Source organism: Erpetoichthys calabaricus, chromosome 15, assembly GCF_900747795.2.
Source record: "Erpetoichthys calabaricus chromosome 15, fErpCal1.3, whole genome shotgun sequence".
In the NCBI taxonomy this organism is placed as follows: domain Eukaryota; kingdom Metazoa; phylum Chordata; class Cladistia; order Polypteriformes; family Polypteridae; genus Erpetoichthys; species Erpetoichthys calabaricus.
Window position 1 is genome coordinate 13031861 of NC_041408.2, and position 23129 is coordinate 13054989.

A 23129-nucleotide genomic window follows, 5' to 3' on the forward strand; every position below is an offset into this window, starting at 1 on the left:
GATCAGAGGTTGACTTGGCTTCCGTTCAAACAACACGCTGGGCCAGAGAGTCTGCGGTCCAATTCCCTCGTGTTTAAGGTAGACAGAGAGTACGACTAAAATTGCTTTCTGAGCCGTCTAACTGAAGGATCTAACAAATCCACAGAATATTTTATCTAAAACTTGTTTCAGGGTCTCTTTTGCTACAAGTGTACAATATTTGGGTCATCATTTATTTGTTTATTGAGATGAAACAAGACTGTAGTAGAGCCAGCTGGGGTGTTTGAGGGTGGGGACATTGTAATTAGGGGCCCAAAAATGTTACAACAAACTAATAAAGATAAGTAAGTTCTTTTTAACAACGTCACAGTACATCCTGATTTAAAGATTCATTCATTGTTTTACTCCCACTTATTCAAAGCCGTGTCATGGAGGCAACAGTTTTAGGCCCAGGTCACATTGTACCCGGCCCCTATTCCTCCTGCAGGTGGAGGAGGGCAGCCTCACGTTGCTTTTTCAGGCTGTGCCTAACCAGGCCTCGTGGTAAGCCCGGCTGCCAGGCGCTCACCACTTCTCCCAGCCCTGGATCCAGGAGTAGGCCCCGGTAACCCCATACCCATACTCTTTTTAAATTTATACGGCCTTTGAATCACTTTTTGTCTGTCCCCTCACCTGGGACCAATTTGTCTTTGGAGGTCCTCCTTGGAGTTTCTGCTCTGGACAACATTACTTCCAGGGTCACAGGGGCAATCAAACCTCTCCGCCATGATAAGGAGAGGAAATTTAAAGATTGTCATATAAATAATATAACAGAATGCTGTTTTAGAGCTTAAAAAAAGGCCTAGATTGATTGTGTAAACAGTTTGGGTCAGTTGCAGTGTACTGTCAGCTCGGGATGGTCCTGTGTTGATCTGATCTTGGTACATTGTGACTGGCGGTAAGGATCCGGAGTGACACGGCCAGAGTCAGTAGGTTGCCCAAACAGTAGCCCTGTTTAAATAATTTGAAACAAAAAGTTTCAAAAGCACAACAGAAAGGATACTGACCTCAGAACTGTCATACCCTGAGTTTCTGTTTTGGTTTCTAGCTGTCTAGAGCTCATTTAGTATCGACTCCTGGTCGCCAAGGACACGCCACCTTCTGGGACCTTCACTTTTTATGGCATCCCGGCCTGCTGAGGGTGTCACAGCCCAGGCTGGGTGCCCTCAATGTGAGCATCATCTCTGGGCTGTGAGTGAAAGAGAAGATACCATTAGCAAGAGCGCCCCCTCTTGTCCCGGGGTGGTAACGTTAACCTCAGTTGAGCCTGGGAGGTGATCCTTAGTCACACATGCGTGACAACACATTCATGGTAACAAGATTAATTTTGGAGGTTTCGCACTGCAGAAGTGTACCCCAGAGCTGTGGACTAGCAACGTACCAAGACTTCAGACTATAAGTGCCGTTGTAGTGGGCTTCTTGGATTCTGACAAAGGAAACAAAGTTGCATACTAACTTAGACCACCTCGTGAGCAACTTTAACAGACTGGTGGATAATGTTACAAAATGAATTCCACAAGCATCGGATAGACTGTTACGTACATGATAAAGCACTAATATGTCATTTTCTAACCCACTCAGTCCAGACCAGGGTCGCAGTTTAGGCTGGAATCTATCCCAGTAAGCAGTGGGTGCAAGGCAGGAACAAACTCTGAACGGGGCACCAGTCTATCGCAGGGTAACCACACGCGCCAGACACACACTAGGGCTGATATCGTGTCTCTAGTTCACCTAACCTGCATGTCTTCAGGCAGTGGGGGGAAACCTATGCAGACATTGGGAGAACATGCAAACCCCACACAGGGAGGACCTGGGACGCAAACCCTGATCTCCATACCATGCTGCCCAAAAGCACAAATGAACCCATATTTTATATTTGGACTAAAAGTATAGCATGGTCTTGATTCAAATTTATGGGTTTCGAACCCTTAACAGCTTCACAAAACCTTTCCTTGTGTTACGTTACGTCATCAGTGTGAGTCTCTCCCAGTGTTCATTGCGTTAACTGTCAGAGGAGGAATTGTACCGGCAGAGTCGGAACACTCATATGTTTTCTGTTTTAATATTTCGGCCTGTTAATAATAAACATTAACAGATAAACGAGTTCAGTGTGGTTTCACTATCCCTTCATGGCACTTTACACGAAGCGGCACATCAACGTAGAAGCTTTGGGGATTGACTGGATTCAAAGCCAGGGCATACCAGTACATCTTGTGTGGTGAACACTGGTTACAAAAGGATAACTTAAAATGAGTTCATCAAGAACACGGGGAGACAGTTGAAAACTTGCTAATGGTAAATTTTGTACAAACATTAGGAAGATTTTCTTTATACAGAGAACCACAGACACCTGGAATAAGTGACCAAGTAGACTGGTGGACTTTAGGGACGTTCGAAACTCGACTTGATGTTTTGTTAGAAGAATTAAGTGGATAGGACTGGCGAGCTTTGTTGGGCTGAATGGCCTGTTCTCATCCCGATTGTTCTAATATGTAGACCAGAGGTCCCCAACTCTGGTCCTGGAGGGCTGCAGTGGCTGCAGGTTTTCATTCTAACCTTTTTCTTAATTGGTGACCAGTTTTGTGGCTAATTAACTCCTTTTACATTCCTTTTAATTGCCCTTTTTAAGATTTGTTCTCCTGAATTTCTTTATCGTTCCTCTGAATTGCTTCATTTCTTTCCTTAAATGGCACCCAAACAAAAATGAAATGTGAAGACCAACTAAGTCAGGGCCTCAAACTCCAACCAGTTGCTTCATTAGGTGCTGATTCTCGTCGTTAATTAACTCTTTCAGGGCGGATGTCAACTTTTGTCGAAATTCAGAGGTAGTGGATGGTATTCAGCCGTAAACGCCGACAAAACTCACCGTTATGTTTTAGTCCGACTCTCTTTGCTAGAAGGAATGTGAGCTTTGTCGATTTGCCCTCAATTACCTGCGCATGCGTGAGTAGCGAAGAGCAAACAACCGCTAAAATGGCATCGACATCTGGCGAGAGACCAACGCGAATGTACAAAGCAAAATACTCGGTGGAAAACATTTTGCGTGTTATCACCGAATCGGACTTTGACTTGTTGGATTCTGATTTTGATGCAAGTGATCTGAAGATAAGGATTGAAAACGAAACTGAGGTACCGGTTTCAGCTGATCGGTATCCAGCTGATTGTGGTGCTGAATATGCTTCTGTAGCTGATTTGCCCACGGCAACGTTTGCCTGGTAGGACCGCCACTTACAATGACAAGAGGTACAAACCAGATTGTGTTGCGCTGCCACGTGAAGACAGGCCAGGCAGCCAGCCCTCCATGCATTCCTACCAGCTATCGAGCTGCCCCTGCACAGCCACCAGAGACGCTGAACAGGCGTCAACCTCAGCCACAGCAACAGACGTTTTACGTTGATTTATATGGGAAACCGTTGCTTTGTGTGCTTTTTAGAAAACAATATTCAGCCCTCAAAGAGTTAAACTCGTTCTTTAATTCCATGGCCTGTTGCTGCTCTCATTGTGCAATAGCAGACATTTCTGAAATCGTTGAGCACCGTTAAAATGTTTTGGGGACCCGAGCTGATCAGCATTCCTGAGACCTTCACTTTTCTTTATTTTCAGACTAGCCGTCCCCAATGGCTTCGCCCGCGTAGAAGGAAAACAGGACAGTAAGGAGGGCCCTGCCCGGCTCCCCACTCCTGACGTCACGCTTCCCCCCCCTCCCCTTGGCCCACAGCCTCTGTCTCGGATTAGTGTGAACATATCACTCCTGCAAGCGAACTCTGATTCTTAATGCAATGAGAGAAGTTGCAAAATCAAACGGAATGTTCAAGCAAATTCTAGAAAAAAACCCAATCTAAATCCGTTAAGTAGTTCTCTCATGAAAAGAGGACAGACAGACAGACACGTTGGATTTTATATATAGATACTGTATGATGGCGGCACGGTGGCACAGTGGGTAGCGCTGCTGCCTCGCAGTTGGGAGATCTGGGGACCTGGGTTCGATTCCCGGGTCCTCCCTGCGTGGAGTTTGCATGTTCTCCCCGTGTCTGCGTGGGTTTCCTCCGGGCGCTCCGGTTTCCTCCCACATTCCAAGGACATGCAGGTTAGGTGGATTGGCGATTCTAAATTGGCCCTGGTGTGTGGGTGTGTTTGTGTGTGTCCTGCGGTGGGTTGGCACCCTGCCCGGGATTTGTTCCTGCCTTGTGCCCTGTGTTGGCTGGGATTGGCTCCAGCAGACCCCCGTGACCCTGTGTTCGGATTCAGCGGGTTGGAAAATGGATGGATGGATGGATACTGTATGATGGACACCATTTGCTGGTCACGTTTAAGCTCATTTTGTATCTCATTGTTCGGCTGCTAATTAAGGAAAAAGAAACAATTAAGGGGTCTGAGTCTTCAAGAGCAAGTCAGTTAAAATTAATTTAAAAGAAGTTAATTAGCAGCTGGGCGGCATGGTGGCGCAGTGGGTAGCGCTGGCGCCTCGCAGTTAGGATACCCGGGTTCGCTTCCCTGGTCCTCCCTGCGTGGAGTTTGTTCTCCCCGTGTCTGCGTGGGTTTCCTCCGGGTGCTCCGGTTTCCTCCCACACACAAAGACAGGCATGTTAGATGCATTGGCGATCCTAAATTGTCCCGAGTGTGTCCTTGGTGTGTGTGTGCCCTGTGGTGGGCTGGCGCCCTGCCCGGGGTTTGTGTGCTACCTACGACTTACCTGACAGCTGACTGAACAGTGCTGGACCGACACAAACACGATCCTTCAGTTTCATGTTCATTACTAAATGTACACCCCCACGTGGCACTGTCAGGTAAGGCCACCAGCGTGCACCGTCCTATATGGCTGACATGTCAAGTACGGCCGGGCGAGGACTCTGCAGGCTGGATGCAAAATCAACTTCGCTAGCTGTAGGCCCTCACGATGATCTTGGTACAGTGATGCACAATGCTTGCTGTCGTAAGTCCCTTCAATCATCTTCCTTCCCCATTCTGACTCTTGGTTTGAACTTCAGCAGGTCATCTTGACAATGTCTACAGGCTGAAATGCACGGAGTTGCTGCCATGTGATTGGCCGATTAGATATTTGAGTTAAGAAGCAGTGGAGTGTGTGCCCTGTGGTGGGCTGGCACACTGCCCGGGGTTTGTTTCCTGCCTTACGCCCTATGCTGGCTGGGATTGGCTCCAGCAGACCCCGTGACCCTGTAGATAGGATATAGCAGGTTGGATGATGGATGGATAATTAGCAGCAAAAACAAGTCACTCATTAAGAAACGGGTGAGAATGAAAACCTTGCAGCCACTGCAGCCATCCAGGACCGGAGTTGGGGACCCCTGATGTATGTTGGCATGAAGATCTAATATTTGTCTGTTTAAATATGTCAAAAAAAGTCAACCATTTTCATGAGGTGTACTCACTTTTTCACACCACTGTATTTCTTTGAGTATTACCAGTATATCTGATTTATTTCTTGTTGAGTTGGCACATTCTGTTTGTGTGACAGTGGGCCTTTGCCTGGAATCTCAAGTTTACTTTCCTTGTTTGTGTCTCATCTCTTTTAACTGAACACTCTGCCTCCTTATACATCTTTAAATAGCTGAAAAAAATAGGTGGATATTTTTGAACATTATGCAACATTTCATTTTTACTGAGAGAATCAAGAAAGCTGTACATGCCGTACTAAGTGAACCGTGTCTGCCACGACAGTAAACTACCCCACATGCTGAGCACGCTCCTTAAATATTCATTCTTGCAAAACAGTGAATAGCTGAAAAAGAAAATCAGAGAATATATTCTGACTTATTTAAACTTAAATATTACACTTGCTTTTCAAAACCCTCAGAATTATAGCAAAATGAGACCTTTGATTGGCTAACTAAAAAGATTACAACATGCAAGCTTTTCGAGGCAATTCAGGCCCCTTCTTCTTCTTCTTCTTTGATCACATCTCACCTGAAGAAGGGGCCTGAATTGCCTCGAAAAGCTTGCATGTTGTAATCTTTTTAGTTAGCCAATCAAAGGTCTCATTTTGCTTGACTTCTCACTACATTCATAATGGCTAACACGGTACAACACCCTAGTACGAAAAACCCTCAGAAAAAGGAAACCCATTACAGCTGTTCAAGGGAACCCAGCATTCTTAAGACCTTAAGTAACATAAACTGAGGTGTTTGGTTTGAGACAAAAAAGATGAATGAAAAAAAAATGTATTTCTCTAAACATTTACCAAATTATTAATACACCACTGTGGTGGGCTGGCACCCTGCCCGGGATTGGTTCCTGCCTTGTGCCCTGTGTTGGCTGGGATTGGCTCCAGCTGACCCCCGTGACCCTGTGTTCGGATTCAGCGGGTTGGAAAATGGATGGATTAATACACCATCTGCTGGTCATTCCGTCTGTATTTATAGTTGAATGATAAATCTTAAAGTCCAGACAAGCAAAGACCATCTGAAGTTGGACAGGAGGAAAAGCCCGATTCTGTATTTGCTGGGGGTACAAACATCTGCAATGCAGGAATAAAGAATCCCCACTGACCGGGGGGTTAAATGCACTGTGTGACAAAAAGAACAACTGGATCCAGAACTGGTGATATCATTTCCATAAACACAGTTTACAAAAGCAATGACGTGCAAGAAATAATTCCAACATGAGAGCAAATGTGACTTGTCGATCCAGAACAGACTGCACTTGTGGGTCAGCATCAGGTTAAACAAAAAACACAATTAGACATGCAAACTGCAACATTTTACACATGGAAATCTACAGGTGTGTGTTCTGTTGTGGTAGGGTCCTGGGGTCACCCTGTTTTTACTTTAAGACTCTTTCTTATGTCGACCTTGATGCAATGCCCCAAATCGCCGCTCTCTTAGGATTGACTGCTCCTGTAGTTCAACACATCCCCCTTTCTTTAACATCTGTAACCCCTGGAAATTAGAGTAAAATTAGATGCTGCAGATGTTCTATCAGACGGTTGTGGCGAGCGCCCTCTTCTATGCGGTGGTGTGCTGGGGAGGCAGCATAAAGAGGAGGGACGCCTCACGCCTGGACAAACTGGTGAGGAAGGCAGGCTCTATTGTAGGCATGGAGCTGGACAGTTTGACATCCATGGCAGAGCGACGGGCGCTGAGCAGACTCCTGTCAGTCATGGAGAATCCACTGCATCCACTGAACAGGATCATCTCCAGACAGAGGAGCAGCTTCAGCGACAGACTGCTGTCACCGTCCTGCTCCACTGACAGACTGAGGAGATCATTCCTCCCCCACACTATGCAACTCTTCAGTTCCACCGGGGGGGTAAACGTTAACATTATACAAAGTTACTGTCTGTTTTACCTGACTCGCACTCTCTACCTTTCACTGCGCTTTTATTGCTCTTTAATTAATAGTTTTTTATCAATATGCTGCTGCTGGACTATGTGAACTTCCCCTTGGGGATTAATAAATTATCTATCTATCTATCTATCTATCTATCTAAAAGAATAGATAGGGGAGAGCAAGTTACAGCTTTATTTCATGTATTATCTGCTGTACAGTGCATCCAGAAAGTATTCACTTTTTCCACATTTTGTTATGTTACAGCCTTATTCCAAAATGGATTAAATTAATTTTTTTCCTCAGAATTCTACACACAACACCCCATAATGACAACGTGAAAAAAGTTTACTTGAGGTTTTTGCAAATTTATTAAAAATAAAAAAACTGAGAAAGCACATGTACATAAGTATTCACGGCCTTTGCCATGAAGCTCAAATTGAGCTCAGGTGCATCCTGTTTCCCCTGATCATCCTTGAGATGTTTCTGCAGCTTCATTGGAGTCCACCTTGTGGTAAATTCAGTTGATTGGACATGATTTGGAAAGGCACACACCTGTCTATATAAGGTCCCACAGTTGACAGTTCATGTTAGAGCCCAAACCAAGCATGAAGTCAAAGGAATTGTCTGTAGCCCTCCGAGACAGGATTGTCTCGAGGCACAAATCTGGGGAAGGTTACAGAAAAATTTCTGCTGCTTTGAAGGTCCCAATGAGCACAGTGGCCTCTGTCATCCATAAGTGGAAGAAGTTCAAAACCACCAGGACTCTTCCTAGAGCTGGCCGGCCATCAAAACTGTGCAATCGGGGGAGAAGGGCCTTAGTCAGGGAGGTGACCAAGAACCCGATGGTCACTCTGTCAGAGCTCCAGAGGTCCGCTGTGGAGAGAGGAGAACCTTCCAGAAAGATAATCATCTCTGCAGCAATCCACCAATCAGGCCTGTATGGTAGAGTGGCCAGACGGAAGCCACTCCTTAGTAAAAGGCACATGGCAGCCCGCCTGGAGTTTGCCAAAAGGCACCTGAAGGACTCTCAGACCATGAGAAAGAAAATTCTCTGGTCTGATGAGACAAAGATTGAACTCTTTGGTGTGAATGCCAGACGTCACATTTGGAGGAAACCAGGCACCGCTCATCACCAGGCCAATACCATCCCTACAGTGAAGCATGGTGGTGGCAGCATCATGCTGTTGGGATGTTTTTCAGCGGCAGGGACTGGGAGACTAGTCAGGATAAAGGGAAAGATGACTGCAGCAATGTACAGAGACATCCTGGATGAAAACCTGCTCCAGAGCGCTCTTGACCTCATCTTTCAGCAGGACAACGACCCTAAGCACACAGCCAAGATATCAAAGGAGTGGCTTCAGGACAACTCTGTGAATGTCCATGAGTGGCCCAGCCAGAGCCCAGACTTGAATCTGATTGAACATCTCTGGAGAGATCTTAAAAGGGCTGTGCACCGACGCTTCCCATCCAACCTGATGGAGCTTGAGAGGTGCTGCAAAGAGGAATGGGCGAAACTGGCCAAGGATAGGTGTGCCAAGCTTGTGGCATCATATTCAAAAAGACTTGAGGCTGGAATTGCTGCCAAAGGTGCATCGACAAAGTATTGAGCAAAGGCTGTGAATACTTATGGACATGGGATTTCTCAGTTTTTTTATTTTTAATAAATTTGCAAAAACCTCAAGTAAACTTTTTCCACGTTGTCATTATGGGGTGTTGTGTGTAGAATTCTGAGGAAAAAATGAATTTAATCCATTTTGGAATAAGGCTGTAACATGACAAAATGTGGATAAAGTGATGCGATGTGAATACTTTCTGGATGCACTGTATATACAGTATTTAAAACTGTCGGCTTGTCAGTCTGTCATGCAAAGACTTGTGCACCCCCTGGCCTTTGAAGCTTCATCTGGTTCTCAGTCGACAGCTTATGCTATGACACATGCAATGCGACCCATGGTGTTCTCGATCGTGGGATGGCGGGACTAAAATTGGGTTTCAAGTACTTCTCACAGCTACCACAGACACGTCGGTGGGCTTGACGTTACAGGTTATGCTACTGTGCTCCTCACAATATGTACGGCCAACTGATCACACCACTGTTATGACACGAATTGAGCATTAGGTCCTTCTCACAGCTTCCTCAGACACTCAAGTGCATGTGTCGTTTACTTTATGTACGGCAGCACACGCCGTTGGGCTACTCACAATAAGTACAGCCAAACAATCACACCACTGGTATGACACGAATTGGGCATTGAGTCCTTTTCACGGCTTCCTCAGATACGTCGCTGCATCTGACGTTGCAGGTTAGGCCTGGTTGTGTCTGCACGTGCTACTTACAATAAGTATGGTTGATCGATCATAGCACTGGTATGACACGGATTAGGCATTAAGGCCTTCTCATGGCTTCTTCAGATGCGTCAGTACACCTGATGTTTCAGGCTGCGCATGGCTGCATGTGCCACTGTGCTAATCACAATTAGTACGGCTGACCAATTATACCACCGGTATGACATGAATTGGACTTGAAGTCCCTCACATGGCAGCCAGAGTCGCAGGATTTGCACAGCCACATGCCCCAGTGTGCTACCTACGACTTACCTGACAGCTGACTGAACAGTGCTGGACCGACACAAACACGATCCTTCAGTTTCATGTTCATTACTAAATGTACACCCCCACGTGGCACTGCCAGGTAAGGCCACCAGCGTGCACCGTCCTACATGGTTGACATGTCAAGTACGGCCGGGCAAGGACTCTGCAGGCTGGATGCAAAATCAACTTCGCTAGCTGGAGGCCCTCACGACGATCTTGGTACAGTGATGCATAATGCTTGCTGTCGTAAGTCCCTTCAATCACCTTCCTTCCCCATTCTGATGCTTGGTTTGAACTTCAGCAGGTCATCTTGACAATGTCTACAGGCTGAAATGCACGGAGTGGCTGCCATGTGATTGGCCGATTAGATATTAGTGGCCTGGGAGTGTAAGTAGCAGTTCATCTTGCCTCCGTATGCTTACCACCAGCTGGCTCTCTTTCTTATTATGTTTGTCTAGTTTAAGATGTTCTTCCTGTCAAACTGTAGCAGAAATCAAAGAAGCAGACTAAATAACTGTTTCTTTACATCAATAGCGATAATCACTAAATTTCATGTGGTAATGTTTCTGAAGCATGCTTACCTAAAGTGTGATATAGTTGATGAAAATATTGAAAATGTGATATCTGTTTAAAACCCTAATCTCTTAACAACTCCATTCAGGAATCAGTCTTTATTTAGTCTTCTGGCATCTTTCGCTCAATATTTCAGACACGTCTGATGTTGATGCCCAGTTGAAAACTAAATACATTTTCTCACTTCTTTTTGCAGCATACAACTGTCCTGCCATTTATTTTAATTGAGATGAGAACAACACACCATCATTACCCCAGTAGGCTTTGTGGACTTGTGACAGTATGTAGCTTTGCTGTTGGATACGTGCTATGGTAAGGACTACTGCATGCACCAGGGGTTTAATTTCACTGTGCAGGTCACATGTTGGAACATAATGAATATCATTTATTATATACCGTATATGCTCACTTATAAGTCGGGTCTTGAAACCCGAAAAACTGATCATAAAATCAGACCCCGACTTACAAGCTGTTTCCTTTTAAGGGCAATATAGCTCCCTAGTTGGAATAAGTTCTTTTGTAATTGTGGCGTTTTAAGTAACCGAAAACTATATAGATATGATATTAAAAGGTGATACCTCTCCCATAGTGATACAGCGGTAAAAATCACATAAGAGAAAATAACGATTTATGCGGCAGTACAGACGGGAAGCCATAATAACAAGGCAATACCAAGGTGGGCTCTTGATCTATACAGTCTGCCATTTTTCGTCGCTGCGCTGGAAGGCTTTTCAGGACGGATGACGATATCACCCATCTGTCCGTCGGCTTCGAAGTATTTGGCTGCTGTCTAAGTCTTTATATACTGTCTTCTCCATGTGCAGGCCCTTACTTAGGTTCCAAACAAGGAAAGGAGAGGATTCGATTTCATCTCTAACATACAGAAATAGTACAATGCCTATTTTCGTAGTTGTACCTTCTCTCTTCAAATGCTTGCCTAGCAGTTCTAAATGCTGAAAGCCCCTGTGTGCTAACTTTGGCCTGTCCTATACAAGTGAATGGATTTATAAAATAATTTTTGTACAGAGCACAGTGACATTAAATTTACATTATTACACACGCGCGTTCAAAAATGCAACACTTATTTTTTTTTTTTACATCCAATCTCCCATCAGTTTCTCACACGCATCAAATTTTGTTGCAGCAGCGCAGTTACCGATTTCTTTCGCTACTTCAACGACTTTTAATTTAAAACCAGCTTCATATTTTCTTCTGATCGAACACTCCATCGTAGATAAGGGATGCTCTTATGATAAAGGTGTATGAGGGTGTGAGATACAAAAAAAAACACAAATCAGTGCAAACGTCACTTCGGAATAGTTTGGGTATCACCGTGTGGTCACGTAGGCACATTAGAGAGAGACAGAGGTTAGGAGCACACGCTGATACAGCGCATTGTCACACTCACATAGAAAAATAAGGTTGTGTGCTCCATGGTGGGCATTAGCATATCATAATCCCTTATGCCAATAGTGTGAGTTTTCTGCATTCAACTTATATGACCAACATTATAAAATGGCAGAAATTATACAGTAAAATCAAGTCCTGACTTATCTGCGAGTATATACGGTATACAGTGTTTCATGAGCATAAGCACTACTTTGTTTTCTGTATCTACCATATTTTTAACGGGTTTCCAGTTAGCAGTTAAATGCCTCAGATGGTGCCTATCAGTTCTGAGTTTCTGTATTTAATGGCACACAAGGTGAAAGGGCCAGGAAGTGATGTGAAACACCCAGAGTCTGATCAAAAGGTAGAAAACAATGTTGGAGTTGATTTTTACTGTTAAATATGATTTTCACTATTTGATAATACAGTGGGGCAAAAAAATATTTAGTCAGCCACCAATTGTGCAAGTTCTCCCACTTAAAAAGATGAGAGAGGCCTGTAATTTTCATCATAGGTATACCTCATCTATGAGAGACAAAATGAGAAAAAAAATCCAGAAAATCACATTGTCTGATTTTTAAAGAATTTATTTGCAAATTATGGTGGACAATAAGTATTTGGTCAATAACAAAAGTTCATCTCAATACTTTGTTATATACCCTTTGTTGGCAATGACAGAGGTCAAATGTTTTCTGTAAGTCTTCACAAGGTTTTCACACACTGTTGCTGGTATTTTGGCCCATTCCTCCATGCAGATCTCCTCTAGAGCAGTGATGTTTTGGGGCTGTCGCTGGGCAACACGGACTTTCAACTCCCTCCAAAGATTTTCTATGGGGTTGAGATCTGGAGACTGGCTAAGCCACTCCAGGACCTTGAAATGCTTCTTACGAAGCCACTCCTTCGTTACCCGGGCGGTGTGTTTGGGATCATTGTCATGCTGAAAGACCCAGCCACGTTTCATCTTCAATGCCCTTGCTGATGGAAGGAGGTTTTCACTCAAAATCTGACGATACATGGCGCCATTCATTCTTTCCTTTACACGGATCAGTCGTCCTGGTCCCTTTGCAGAAAAACAGCCCCAAAGCCTGATGTTTCCACCCCCATGCTTTACAGTAGGTATGGTGTTCTTGGATGCAACTCAGCATTCTTTCTCCTCCAAACATGACGAGTAGAGTTTTTTCATCTGACCATATGACATTCTCCCAATCCTCTTCTGGATCATCCAAATGCTCTCTAGCAAACTTCAGACGGGCCTGCACGTGTACTGGCTTAAGCAGGGGGACACGTCTGGCACTGCAGGATTTGAGTCCCTGGCAGCGTAGTGTGTTACTGATGGTAGCCTTTGTTATTTTGGTCCCAGCTCTCTGCAGGTCATTCACTAGGTCCCCCCGTGTGGTTCTGGGATTTTTGCTCACCGTTCTTGTGATCATTTTGACCCCACGGGGTGAGATCTTGCGTGGAGCCCCAGATCGATGGAGATTATCAGTGGTCTTGTATGTCTTCCATTTTCTAATAATTGCTCCCACAGTTGATTTCTTCACACCAAGCTGCTAACCTATTGCAGATTCAGTCTTCCCAGCATGGTGCAGGTCTACAATTTTGTTTCTGGTGTCCTTTGACAGCTCTTTGGTCTTGGCCATAGTGAAGTTTGGAGTGTGACTGTTTGAGGTTGTGGACAGGTGTCTTTTATATTGATAACCAGTTCAAACAGGTGCCATTAATACAGGTAATGAGTGGAGGACAGAGGAGCCTCTTAGAGAAGAAGTTACAGGTCTGTGAGAGCCAGAAATCTTGCTTGTTTGTAGGTGACCAAATACTTATTTTCCACCATAATTTGCAAATAAATTCTTTACAAATCAGACAATGTGATTTTCTGGATTTTTTTTTTCATTTTGTCTCTCATAGTTGAGGTATACCTATGATGAAAATTATAGGCCTCTCTCATCTTTTTAAGTGGGAGAACTTGCACAATTGGTGGCTGACTAAATACTTTTTTGCCCCACTGTATATTGAATATATTGAAAAACTTATATTCATGCTGGTGGGGCTGCTGCTTCACAATAATGATACCCAGGTTCACGTCCCGAGTCCACCCTGCTTAAAGTCTGCATGTTCTCTCCATGTCTGCATGGGGTTCCTCCCGGTGCTCCAGTTTTTTCCCACCGTCCAAAGACATGCAGGTTCCGTGAATTAGTGATGCTAAATTGGCACTAGTGTGTGTTTGCTCTGAGATCGACTGGCGCCCTGTCCAGGGTGTGTTCCTGCCTCCTTCCCTATGCCAGCTGGGATAGTCTCCAGCAGACCCCTGCAACCCTTCTCTGGATTAAGCAGGTTAGAAAATGACATGATTTACTGAACATTCTTGTTAACTGTTAGCTTTAGCACTCTTAAAAAAGCATTTTAATTAAAGCCTCATAATCTGTGACCCAGTCCCGTTGCTACATCTCTGCAAGGTTAAGTGTTAATAAGACATATCACTAATCAGAATGGATCTTATCAATAGGGCGGCACGGTGGCGCAGTGGTAGCACTGCTGCCTCGCAGTTAGGAGACCTGGGTTTGCTTCCTGGGTCCTCCCTGCGTGGAGTTTGCATGTTCTCCCCGTGTCTGGGTGGGTTTCCTCCGGGTGCTCCGGTTTCATCCCACAGTCCAAAGACATGTGGATTAGGTGGATTGGCGATTCTAAATTGGCCCTAGTGTGTGCTTGGTGTGTGGATGTGTTTGTGTGTGTCCTGCAGAGGGTTGGCACCCTGCCCGGGATTGGTTCCTGCCTTGTGCCCTATGTTGGCTGGGATTGGCTCCAACAGACCCCCGTGACCCTGTGTTTAGATTCAGCGAGTTGGAAGATGGATGGATGGATCTTATCAATAAGATTGTATTGGTATTTTTTTCTTTTGATAAGATAGTATCGATAAAATATAATCAATAATCTAATATAATCAGGAATCAGTATAATCTAGTATAGCAGAACTGTGACTCCATGGGACCATTTATCAGTAACTTGCAAGGACATGAGAAATGATGCTAATCACGTGCATCTGTCATTAACCGTGAATTTCAGAAGGGTAATCAACAGCTCAGACAACCAAATTGGAGACGTCCGTGAGTTAAAATCCAATTAATAAATAACAAACCCAGAATAAAACCATACAGTCATTGAGTGGTTACTCTTCTTTCACCTAAAGTCCAGCACAACTTCCATTCTTCGTCTCTCCGACTCATCCTGCTCAGATCTTGCAGCCATCAGAGACACAAGCAGCCACGATCCTCACTCTTCTGGACTGCTCAGAGTCGGCTGTCCTTCCATCATCCACCACGCTCTCCTAGCATCTTTGGGATCTCTAAGAAGGAGTCCTCCACCATCATACCCGCTTATCCTTTAACTCGGCAGGAAACGTCCACCCCTGGAGCACCGATTGGTCACTCATTCCTCCATGAGGCTACCAACCGCTCTTCTTCTTCTCCCTCTACCTCACACTGGCTCAGGCTCCCAATACTGCACTCTCACTCACAGATCTGTTGTTTGCTTCTCCCTTTCCCTGTGCAGGCTCCCTTTAATGCATCAATCAGCCAAGCACCCCAATCAACTTCAGAGCAGCGTGTTCACCTGTACCCGCATGGAGCCTGCATGCTTTGAAACTCCTAAGTATTTATTTAAAATGCACAGTGACACAAACCTCTCTTATCACAAGATACAATCAGATGTTATTTTAAATGTAAGACTGTAAGTACAAGCAGGCAAATCCCCACACAGTATTTCAGGACTGACTCACTGTAATAGGAAGAGAGGATCAGCAATCTGGAAAATTTTGGAGTAGAACTGCTGCTTCTCAAATCAAGAGGAACCAGTTGAGATAGTTGGGTATGTGGTTAGATTAGAATGACCCCATGAACCTTCTGATGTTACACAGACAATAGGGAGAAAACCAAACTGGACAATTAAATCTGTCAGTTGGCCTGGGAAAGTTTGGGAATTCCCCAGAAAGAGCCGGAAAAAAGTTTTGGAGAGTAGGGTCGCTTGGTCTGTCCTGTTTGCGTGTTGCTACCCTCACTATAAATAGTGGATCAAAAATAAAGTAACGTAATGTGTGATTTTAATTTCCTTCCTTTCTGTTGCTCTTCTTCCAGGATGTGTTGGGTTCACCACATGACTGGCGTTTGGGTTTATCCGTTATTGGAGCAGATTAGTCCAGTGGCCAGAATTATCTTCTTTTCACTTATGACAGCTTTCATTAACATGTATTACATTCTTGGGGAAATTCTGAACAACTATATCTGGGACTCACCAAAAAGTAAGTGATGAAAAATATAAAAAGATATACAGTAAAGTAGACTTTTCCTAAGACTTGGTCAGTGCAAATCATAGCATTCTGAAAATATTGTTAACATTTGCAGTGTGCATCTGTTTTAATATTTTGTGGACAACCAACTTTAAAGGAATACTCCACCCGTGTGGTTTGTATTGATGGACAAGAAAAATTTTTAATCTCATATTTTATATCCACCCAAAAATGTTGTTTAAATATTGCATTCCCAGTATGCTTTATAGTGACAGCCAAGAAAAATGTTTAATCTCATATATTCATGCAGAAAGGAGGTAAGGAACTTTATGATTCAGTGGTTATGGTAATACACCAATACAGTACAATGGCAAACAACATCAAAAAAATATCACGTTACTCGTGTTGCATAATCCACATGTCCGACATCCATTTATATTGTCAAAAACGTACTTTCTTTGCTAAAATATTATTAATGGTTACTTCCTGAAAGCTCTGCATTTGAATGTCAACCAAGAAGACATAATTCCATAAGACATAAGTCCCGCAAGACGAGACTATTGCCAAGAGATTTGTTCAAGTCTCGCCCTCCTCTCAACCATTTCAGGTTAACGGCCCACGCCTGCGGTCCGCTCACCTCTCATTCGTGTGAATGCTTTTGTCAGACTCAGTTCCTGTGCTCTCAGTTCTTATAAATTTTTATATTTTCCTCACTTTAAGTTCCCAATTAAAGAAGACTTATTATGTCCAAATCTTATTAAAGAATTTCATCGCGAAGGGTTCTCAACAGAAGAAATGTGTACACGGGCAATCCTAGCACCAAGAAACGATGAAGTCAAGCGAATTAATTCCAAAAATGACGATCGGTTACACAGCAAATTGGTTAAATGCATATCAATAGACTCTGCTGAAACAGTTGGTGGTGATAGTGCGGAAGATGAAAACATCAACTTACAATATCCTTCGTAGAATATCTACAACCGTTAACACCATCCGGTCTTACAACGCATGAATTACTGTAGAAAGAAGGATGTATCGTAATGTTATTGCATAATTTATGTATGAGTGATGGGCTATGAAATAGGATAAGATTAGTTATATTCAAAATTGGTCGAACAATTCTGACGTGAAATTTTAACAGGCGACAAGAAAGGTAATGTAGTCCATCTTCATGGGATAACATTACACAACAAAGGAGATCTTGATATGCCATTCGTATTAAAACATTTACAGTTTCCTGTTAGAATAGCTTTTGCTATGACAATTAACAAATCACAGGGACAAACCTTCGAAAAAGTTGTTTTATTTATTAGAGAGAAAGAAACAATATTCACTCACGGACACATTGCGTTGTCATGATTTAACTCCAAACACGGAATCAAAATTCAAAGCGATTTTGACGAAAAGTTAATTCCAAATATTGTTTTTACTGAAGTTTTACAGTAAAAGTGTAAGTTTAAAAAGTATTTGTGTGTTAATTTCAAAGACAAACAAACGAAAACATATAACGCAGCGAATACCTTTAACACAACATGAAACATAATTTTCTTTCAATTTATTGTTTTATTATTTTTTACTATGGTTAATTACTCGCTGTAATTAAAAAAAATTAGTTCAATTATGCATATGTAACAATTCCCATGAAAGAAAACTGTTTAAATTGTATATTCGCTTCCCCATACACAAGCGGCAGAACCGCAAAGTGGTTAGCGCATAGCACCTGCCTGGGGATTGGCGAGCGAAGCGAGTGTATATATACATATGAAAAAGTTTAGGAACCCCTCTCAGCCTGCATAATAATTGACTCTCCTTTCAACAACAAAGATAACAGTGGTATGTCTTTCATTTCCTAGGAACATCTGAGTACTGCTGTGTTTTCCGAACAAAGATTTTTAGTGACGCAGTATGCAAAAATGTGGGTCCCCTTGTCATTGTGCTGATTTGAATGCCTGTCACTGCTCAATGCTGATTACTTACAACACCAAATTGGTTGGATGAGCTCGTTACGCCTTGAACTTCATAGACCGGTGTGTCCAATCATGAGATATAAAGGTATTTAAGGTGGTCAATTACAAGTTGTGCTTCCTTCTCTTTGACTCTCCTCTGAAGAGTGACAGCATGGGATCCTCAAAGCAACTCTCCAAAGATCTGAAAACAAAGATTGTTCAGTCTCATGGTTTAGGGGAAGGCTACAAAAAGCCATCTCAGAGGTTTAAACTGTCAGTTTCAACTGTAAGGAATGGAATCAGGAAATGGAAGGCCACAGGCACAGTTGTTGTTAAACCCAACAGGTCTGGCAGGCCAAGAAAAATACAGGAGCGGCATATGGGCAGGATTGTGAGAATGGTTACAGACAACCCACAGATCACCTCCAAAGACCTGCAAGAACATCTGGCTGCAGATGGTGTATCTGTACATTGTTCTACAATTCAGCGCAATTTGCACAAAGAATATCTGTATGGCAGGGTGATGAGAAAGAAGCCCTTTCTGCACTCACATCACAAACAGAGTCACTTGTTGTATGCCAATGCTCATTTAGACAAGCCAGATTCATTTTGGAACAAAGTGCTTTGGACTGATGAGACAAAAATTGAGTTATTTGGTCATAACAAAAAGCGCTTTGCATGGCAGAAGAAGAACACTGCATTCCAAGGAAAAAACCTGCTACCTACTGTCAAATTTGGTGGAGGTTCCATCATGCTGTGGGGCTGTGTGGCTAGTTCAGGGACTTGGGCCCTTGTTAAAGTCGAGGGTCAGATGAATTCAACCCAATATCAACAAATTCTTCAGGATAATGTTCAAGCATCAGTCACAAAGTTGAAGTTACGCAGGGGTTGGATATTCCAACAAGACAATGACCCAAAACACAGTTAGAAATCTACAAAGGCATTCATGCAGAGGAAGAAGTACAATGTTCTGGAATGGCCGTCACAGTCCCCTGACTTGAATATCATCAAAAATCTATGGGATGATTTGAAGCAGGCTGTCCATCAAATTGAACTGAACTGGAGAGATTTTGTATGAAGAATGGTCAACAATACCTCCATCCAGAATCCAGACACTCATCACAGGCTATAGGAGGACAGCGTCTAGAGGCTGTTAGATTTACAAAAGGAGGCTCACCTAAGTATTGATGTCATATCTCTGTTGGGGTGCCCACATTTATTCACCTGTCTAATTTTGTTATGCATATTGCATATTTTCTGTTAATCCAATAAACTTAATGTCATTGCTGAAATCCTACTGTTTCCATAAGGCATGTCATATATCAGGGGTCCTCAATCACAGTCCTGGAGGGCCGCAGTGGCTGCAGGTTTTTGCTCCAACCCAGTTGCTTAATAAGAAGCTCTTATTGCTCAAGTAACACTTCTGCTTCACTTTAGTTGTCTCACTCGTTAAGATTTTGAACCCTTATTGCTTATTTTAGTCTTAAAAAGCCGTATTCTTGGTTTTTAATTGATGCTAATTAGCAATAACATGCGAATGACAAAAGAGACCAGCATTTCTCCATTTAGCTTGTTACCATTTACACCCCTGCGTGAATTTATCATGCATTATTGGGTTTAATTAAATACTTGGAAGGAAAGTGAAGAGAAAAAAATGAAGGACTGAGAATTACTCCTCCATTTTAGCCTTCCAATTATTTGGATGATCTCCTTAGAAAGGGGAAGAAAATCTAGGATATGAGAATGACCTGACATAGAATAGTTAAAGCAACTAACAAGCCATGAAATTAAATTATTGGCAAGAATTGCTGTCTAATTAAGCAACTGGGTTAGAACAAAAACCTGCAGCCACTGCGGCCCTCTAGGACTGGGAATGAGGACCCCTGTCATATATTAAAAGGAAGCTGCTACTTTGAAAGCTCAGCCAATGAGAAACAAAAATCCATAGAATTAAGAGGGGTTCCCAAACTTTTTCATATGACTGTATATATAAAAATAATTATGGATTCCTGGGGCATACAACTGCCAGTGTAACTGCTTAGTGTGAGCTTTAGTGCAGAGGAGACAAGAGGGGTATATCGGGAAAAGAGTGTCACGGAAGGAACCGCCAGGTTAGAGGAAGGCCAAAGAGGAGGTTTATGGATGTGGCGAGGGAGGAAATGAAGGAAGTCGGTACGGTAGAAAATGATATAAAAGACAGGGATAGATGGAGACGGATGATCCACTGTGGCGACCCCTAAATGGTAGCAGCTGGAAGAAGAAAAAGAAACATTGTGGGGCTTCCGCTTGACCTGGGAATACTTCCTATGCCCTAGCACCCAAAATACTCCGTGTCCACGATAAAAGAATTGGCCTAAACTCCTCCAGGCGAATTGCAGTTGGGTATGTCTGGAGGTTTGGGGTGCTATAAGACACATCTTTCACATTTCTGTTTCTTCATGATGCTTGTATACATCTCAATGTGTGCCTTTTTTAATGTTTTACATTAACACGGTATCAATTCTTTTTTTAATCTTCAGGTTTTCATGAAACTGACAAAATAAAAGGAGACTGAATGGAGCTTGAAAAGACAAAGTGCTCTCACTCTTTTCGGTGATGAAGGACTTGTGCTATTCTGCTTTCTTTCGAGACTGAGGCTGCACAACCAGGGCTTCCACACACAGACTTTTCTCTGATTTGTGCTATTTGGAACGTAACAAGGAGCCTGCAGAAAGGGGGTGACACAAGCTGCTTTATGAATGGTAAGACACACTCTGAGAGGCACCGGAGGAAATATAATCAAGATGGAGGACACCTTGGCGTTAAATATTCACCAGTCAGTGTTTAACCGTCAGACCAAGCTCTGTTTTTATTTAGAAGTGTGTTGTGTCAAACATCTATTGCTTTTATTATATTGTAATGTAGTCCCTCTTAGCTGAATTTGATGGCAATGGCTGTAACATATAAATCTCATACCATATGTAGGTCACTTATTTATAAATGTATCATAATAAAGTTATTTTTTGTCTTTACTTCAGAAAGAAGCCTTCTCCTGATTTACTAGGGATGTACAAGGCATACAATGAATACCAAACATTGGGTGTGGCTGTAAATAGATAAAATGGCAACTGGCAGAAGTAAATCCGAATATTGTGCATAGACAGGTATGGAGCCAATCCCAGCTGGCACAGGGCGCCACTCCATCACAGGGTGAACACAAACACACACGGCCAATTTAGTGTCACCAGTTCACCTAACCTACGTGTCTTTGGACAGTGGAATGAAACCAGAGCAGACATGGAGAGAACACGCCAACTCCACACGACAACCCAGGGGCACAAACCCGTCATCTCTTTAATAATTATTAATATTTTGCCATATAAACAATCTAATAGCTTATTCAGCCATTGCACTCTGGACTGTTCCCAACACTCTTACAGTGCATCCGGAAAGTATTCCCAGCGCATCACTTTTTCCACATTTTGTTATGTTACAGCCTTATTCCAAAATGGATTAAATTAATTTTTTTCCTCAGAATTCTACACACAACACCCCAAAATGACAACGTGAAAAAAGTTTACTTGAGGTTTTTGCAAATTTATTAAAAATAAAAAAACTGAGAAATCCCATGTACATAAGTATTCACAGCCTTTGCTCAATACTTTGTCGATGCACCTTTGGCAGCAATTACAGCCTCAAGTCTTGTTGAATATGATGCCACAAGCTTGGCACACCTATCCTTGGCCAGTTTGGCCCATTCCTCTTTGCAGCACCTCTCAAGCTCCATCAGGTTGGATGGGAAGCGTCGGTGCACAGCCATTTTAAGATCTCTCCAGAGATGTTCAATCGGATTCAAGTCTGGGCTCTGGCTGGGCCACTCAAGGACATTCACAGAGTTGTCCTGAAGCCACTCCTTTGATATCTTGGCTGTGTGCTTAGGGTCGTTGTCCTGCTGAAAGATGAACCATCGCCCCAGTCTGAGGTCAAGAGCGCTCTGGAGCAGGTTTTCATCCAGGATGTCTCTGCACATTGCTGCAGTCATCTTTCCCTTTATCCTGACTAGTCTCCCAGTCCCTGCCGCTGAAAAACATCCCCACAGCATGATGCTGCCACCACCATGCTTCACTGTAGGGATGGTGCCTGGTTTCCTCCAAACGTGACGGCTGGCATTCACACCAAAGAGTTCAATCTTTGTCTCATCAGACCAGAGAATTTTCTTTCTCATGGTCTGAGAGTCCTTCAGGTGCCTTTTAGCAAACTCCAGGCGGGCTGCCATGTGCCTTTTACTAAGGAGTGGCTTCAGTCTGGCCACGCTACCATACAGGCCTGATTGGTGGATTGCTGCAGAGATGGTTGTCCTTCTGGAAAGTTCTCCTCTCTCCACAGAGGACCTCTGGAGCTCTGACAGAGTGACCATCGGGTTCTTGGTCACCTCCCTGACTAAGGCCCTTCTCCCCCAATCGCTCAGTTTAGATGGCCGGCCAGCTATAGGAAGAGTCCTGGTGGTTTCGAACTTCTTCCACTTACGGATGATGGAGGCCACTGTGCTCATTGGGACCTTCAAAGCAGCAGAAATTTTTCTGTAACCTTCCCCAGATTTGTGCCTCGAGACAATTCTGTCTCGGAGGTCTACAGACAATTCCTTTGACTTCATGCTTGGTTTGTGCTCTGACATGAACTGTCAACTGTGGGACCTCATATAGACAGGTGTGTGCCTTTCCAAATCATGTCCACTCAACTGAATTTACCACAGGTGGACTCCAATGAAGCTGCAGAAACATCTCAAAGATGATCAGGGGAAACAGGATGCACCTGAGCTCAATTTTGAGCTTCATGGCAAAGGCTGTGAATACTTATGTACATGGGATTTCTCATTTTTTTTATTTTTAATAAATTTGCAAAAACCTCATGTAAACTTTTTTCACGTTGTCATTATGGGGTGTTGTGTGTAGAATTCTGAGGAAAAAAATGAATTTAATCCATTTTGGAATAAGGCTGTAACATAACAAAATGTGGAAAAAGTGATGCGCTGTGAATACTTTCCGGATGCACTATAAATCTTTCTG

The 23129-nt window shown here is 43.3% G+C and overlaps 1 protein-coding gene across 4 annotated transcripts in view; it reads left to right on the forward strand.

Moving 5' to 3' along the window:
* The window catches only part of aig1 (androgen-induced 1 (H. sapiens)), a 129044-nt gene extending 107684 nt beyond the window's left edge, over window positions 1–21360 (forward strand). For 2 of the 4 annotated variants that reach the window (XM_051919532.1, XM_028820811.2), the window contains exons 4-6: window positions 10667–10782; window positions 15987–16150; window positions 20604–21120. In XM_051919532.1, the coding sequence (XP_051775492.1) occupies window positions 10667–10782; window positions 15987–16150; window positions 20604–20638 (315 nt within the window). In that variant the 3' untranslated portion in view covers window positions 20639–21120. Of the gene's footprint in view, window positions 1–10666; window positions 10783–15986; window positions 16151–20603 lie in introns of all 4 variants that reach the window. The other 2 variants (XR_007933584.1, XM_051919533.1) reach the window with 2 other exon arrangements.
* Window positions 21361–23129: the final 1769 nt, after the last annotated feature.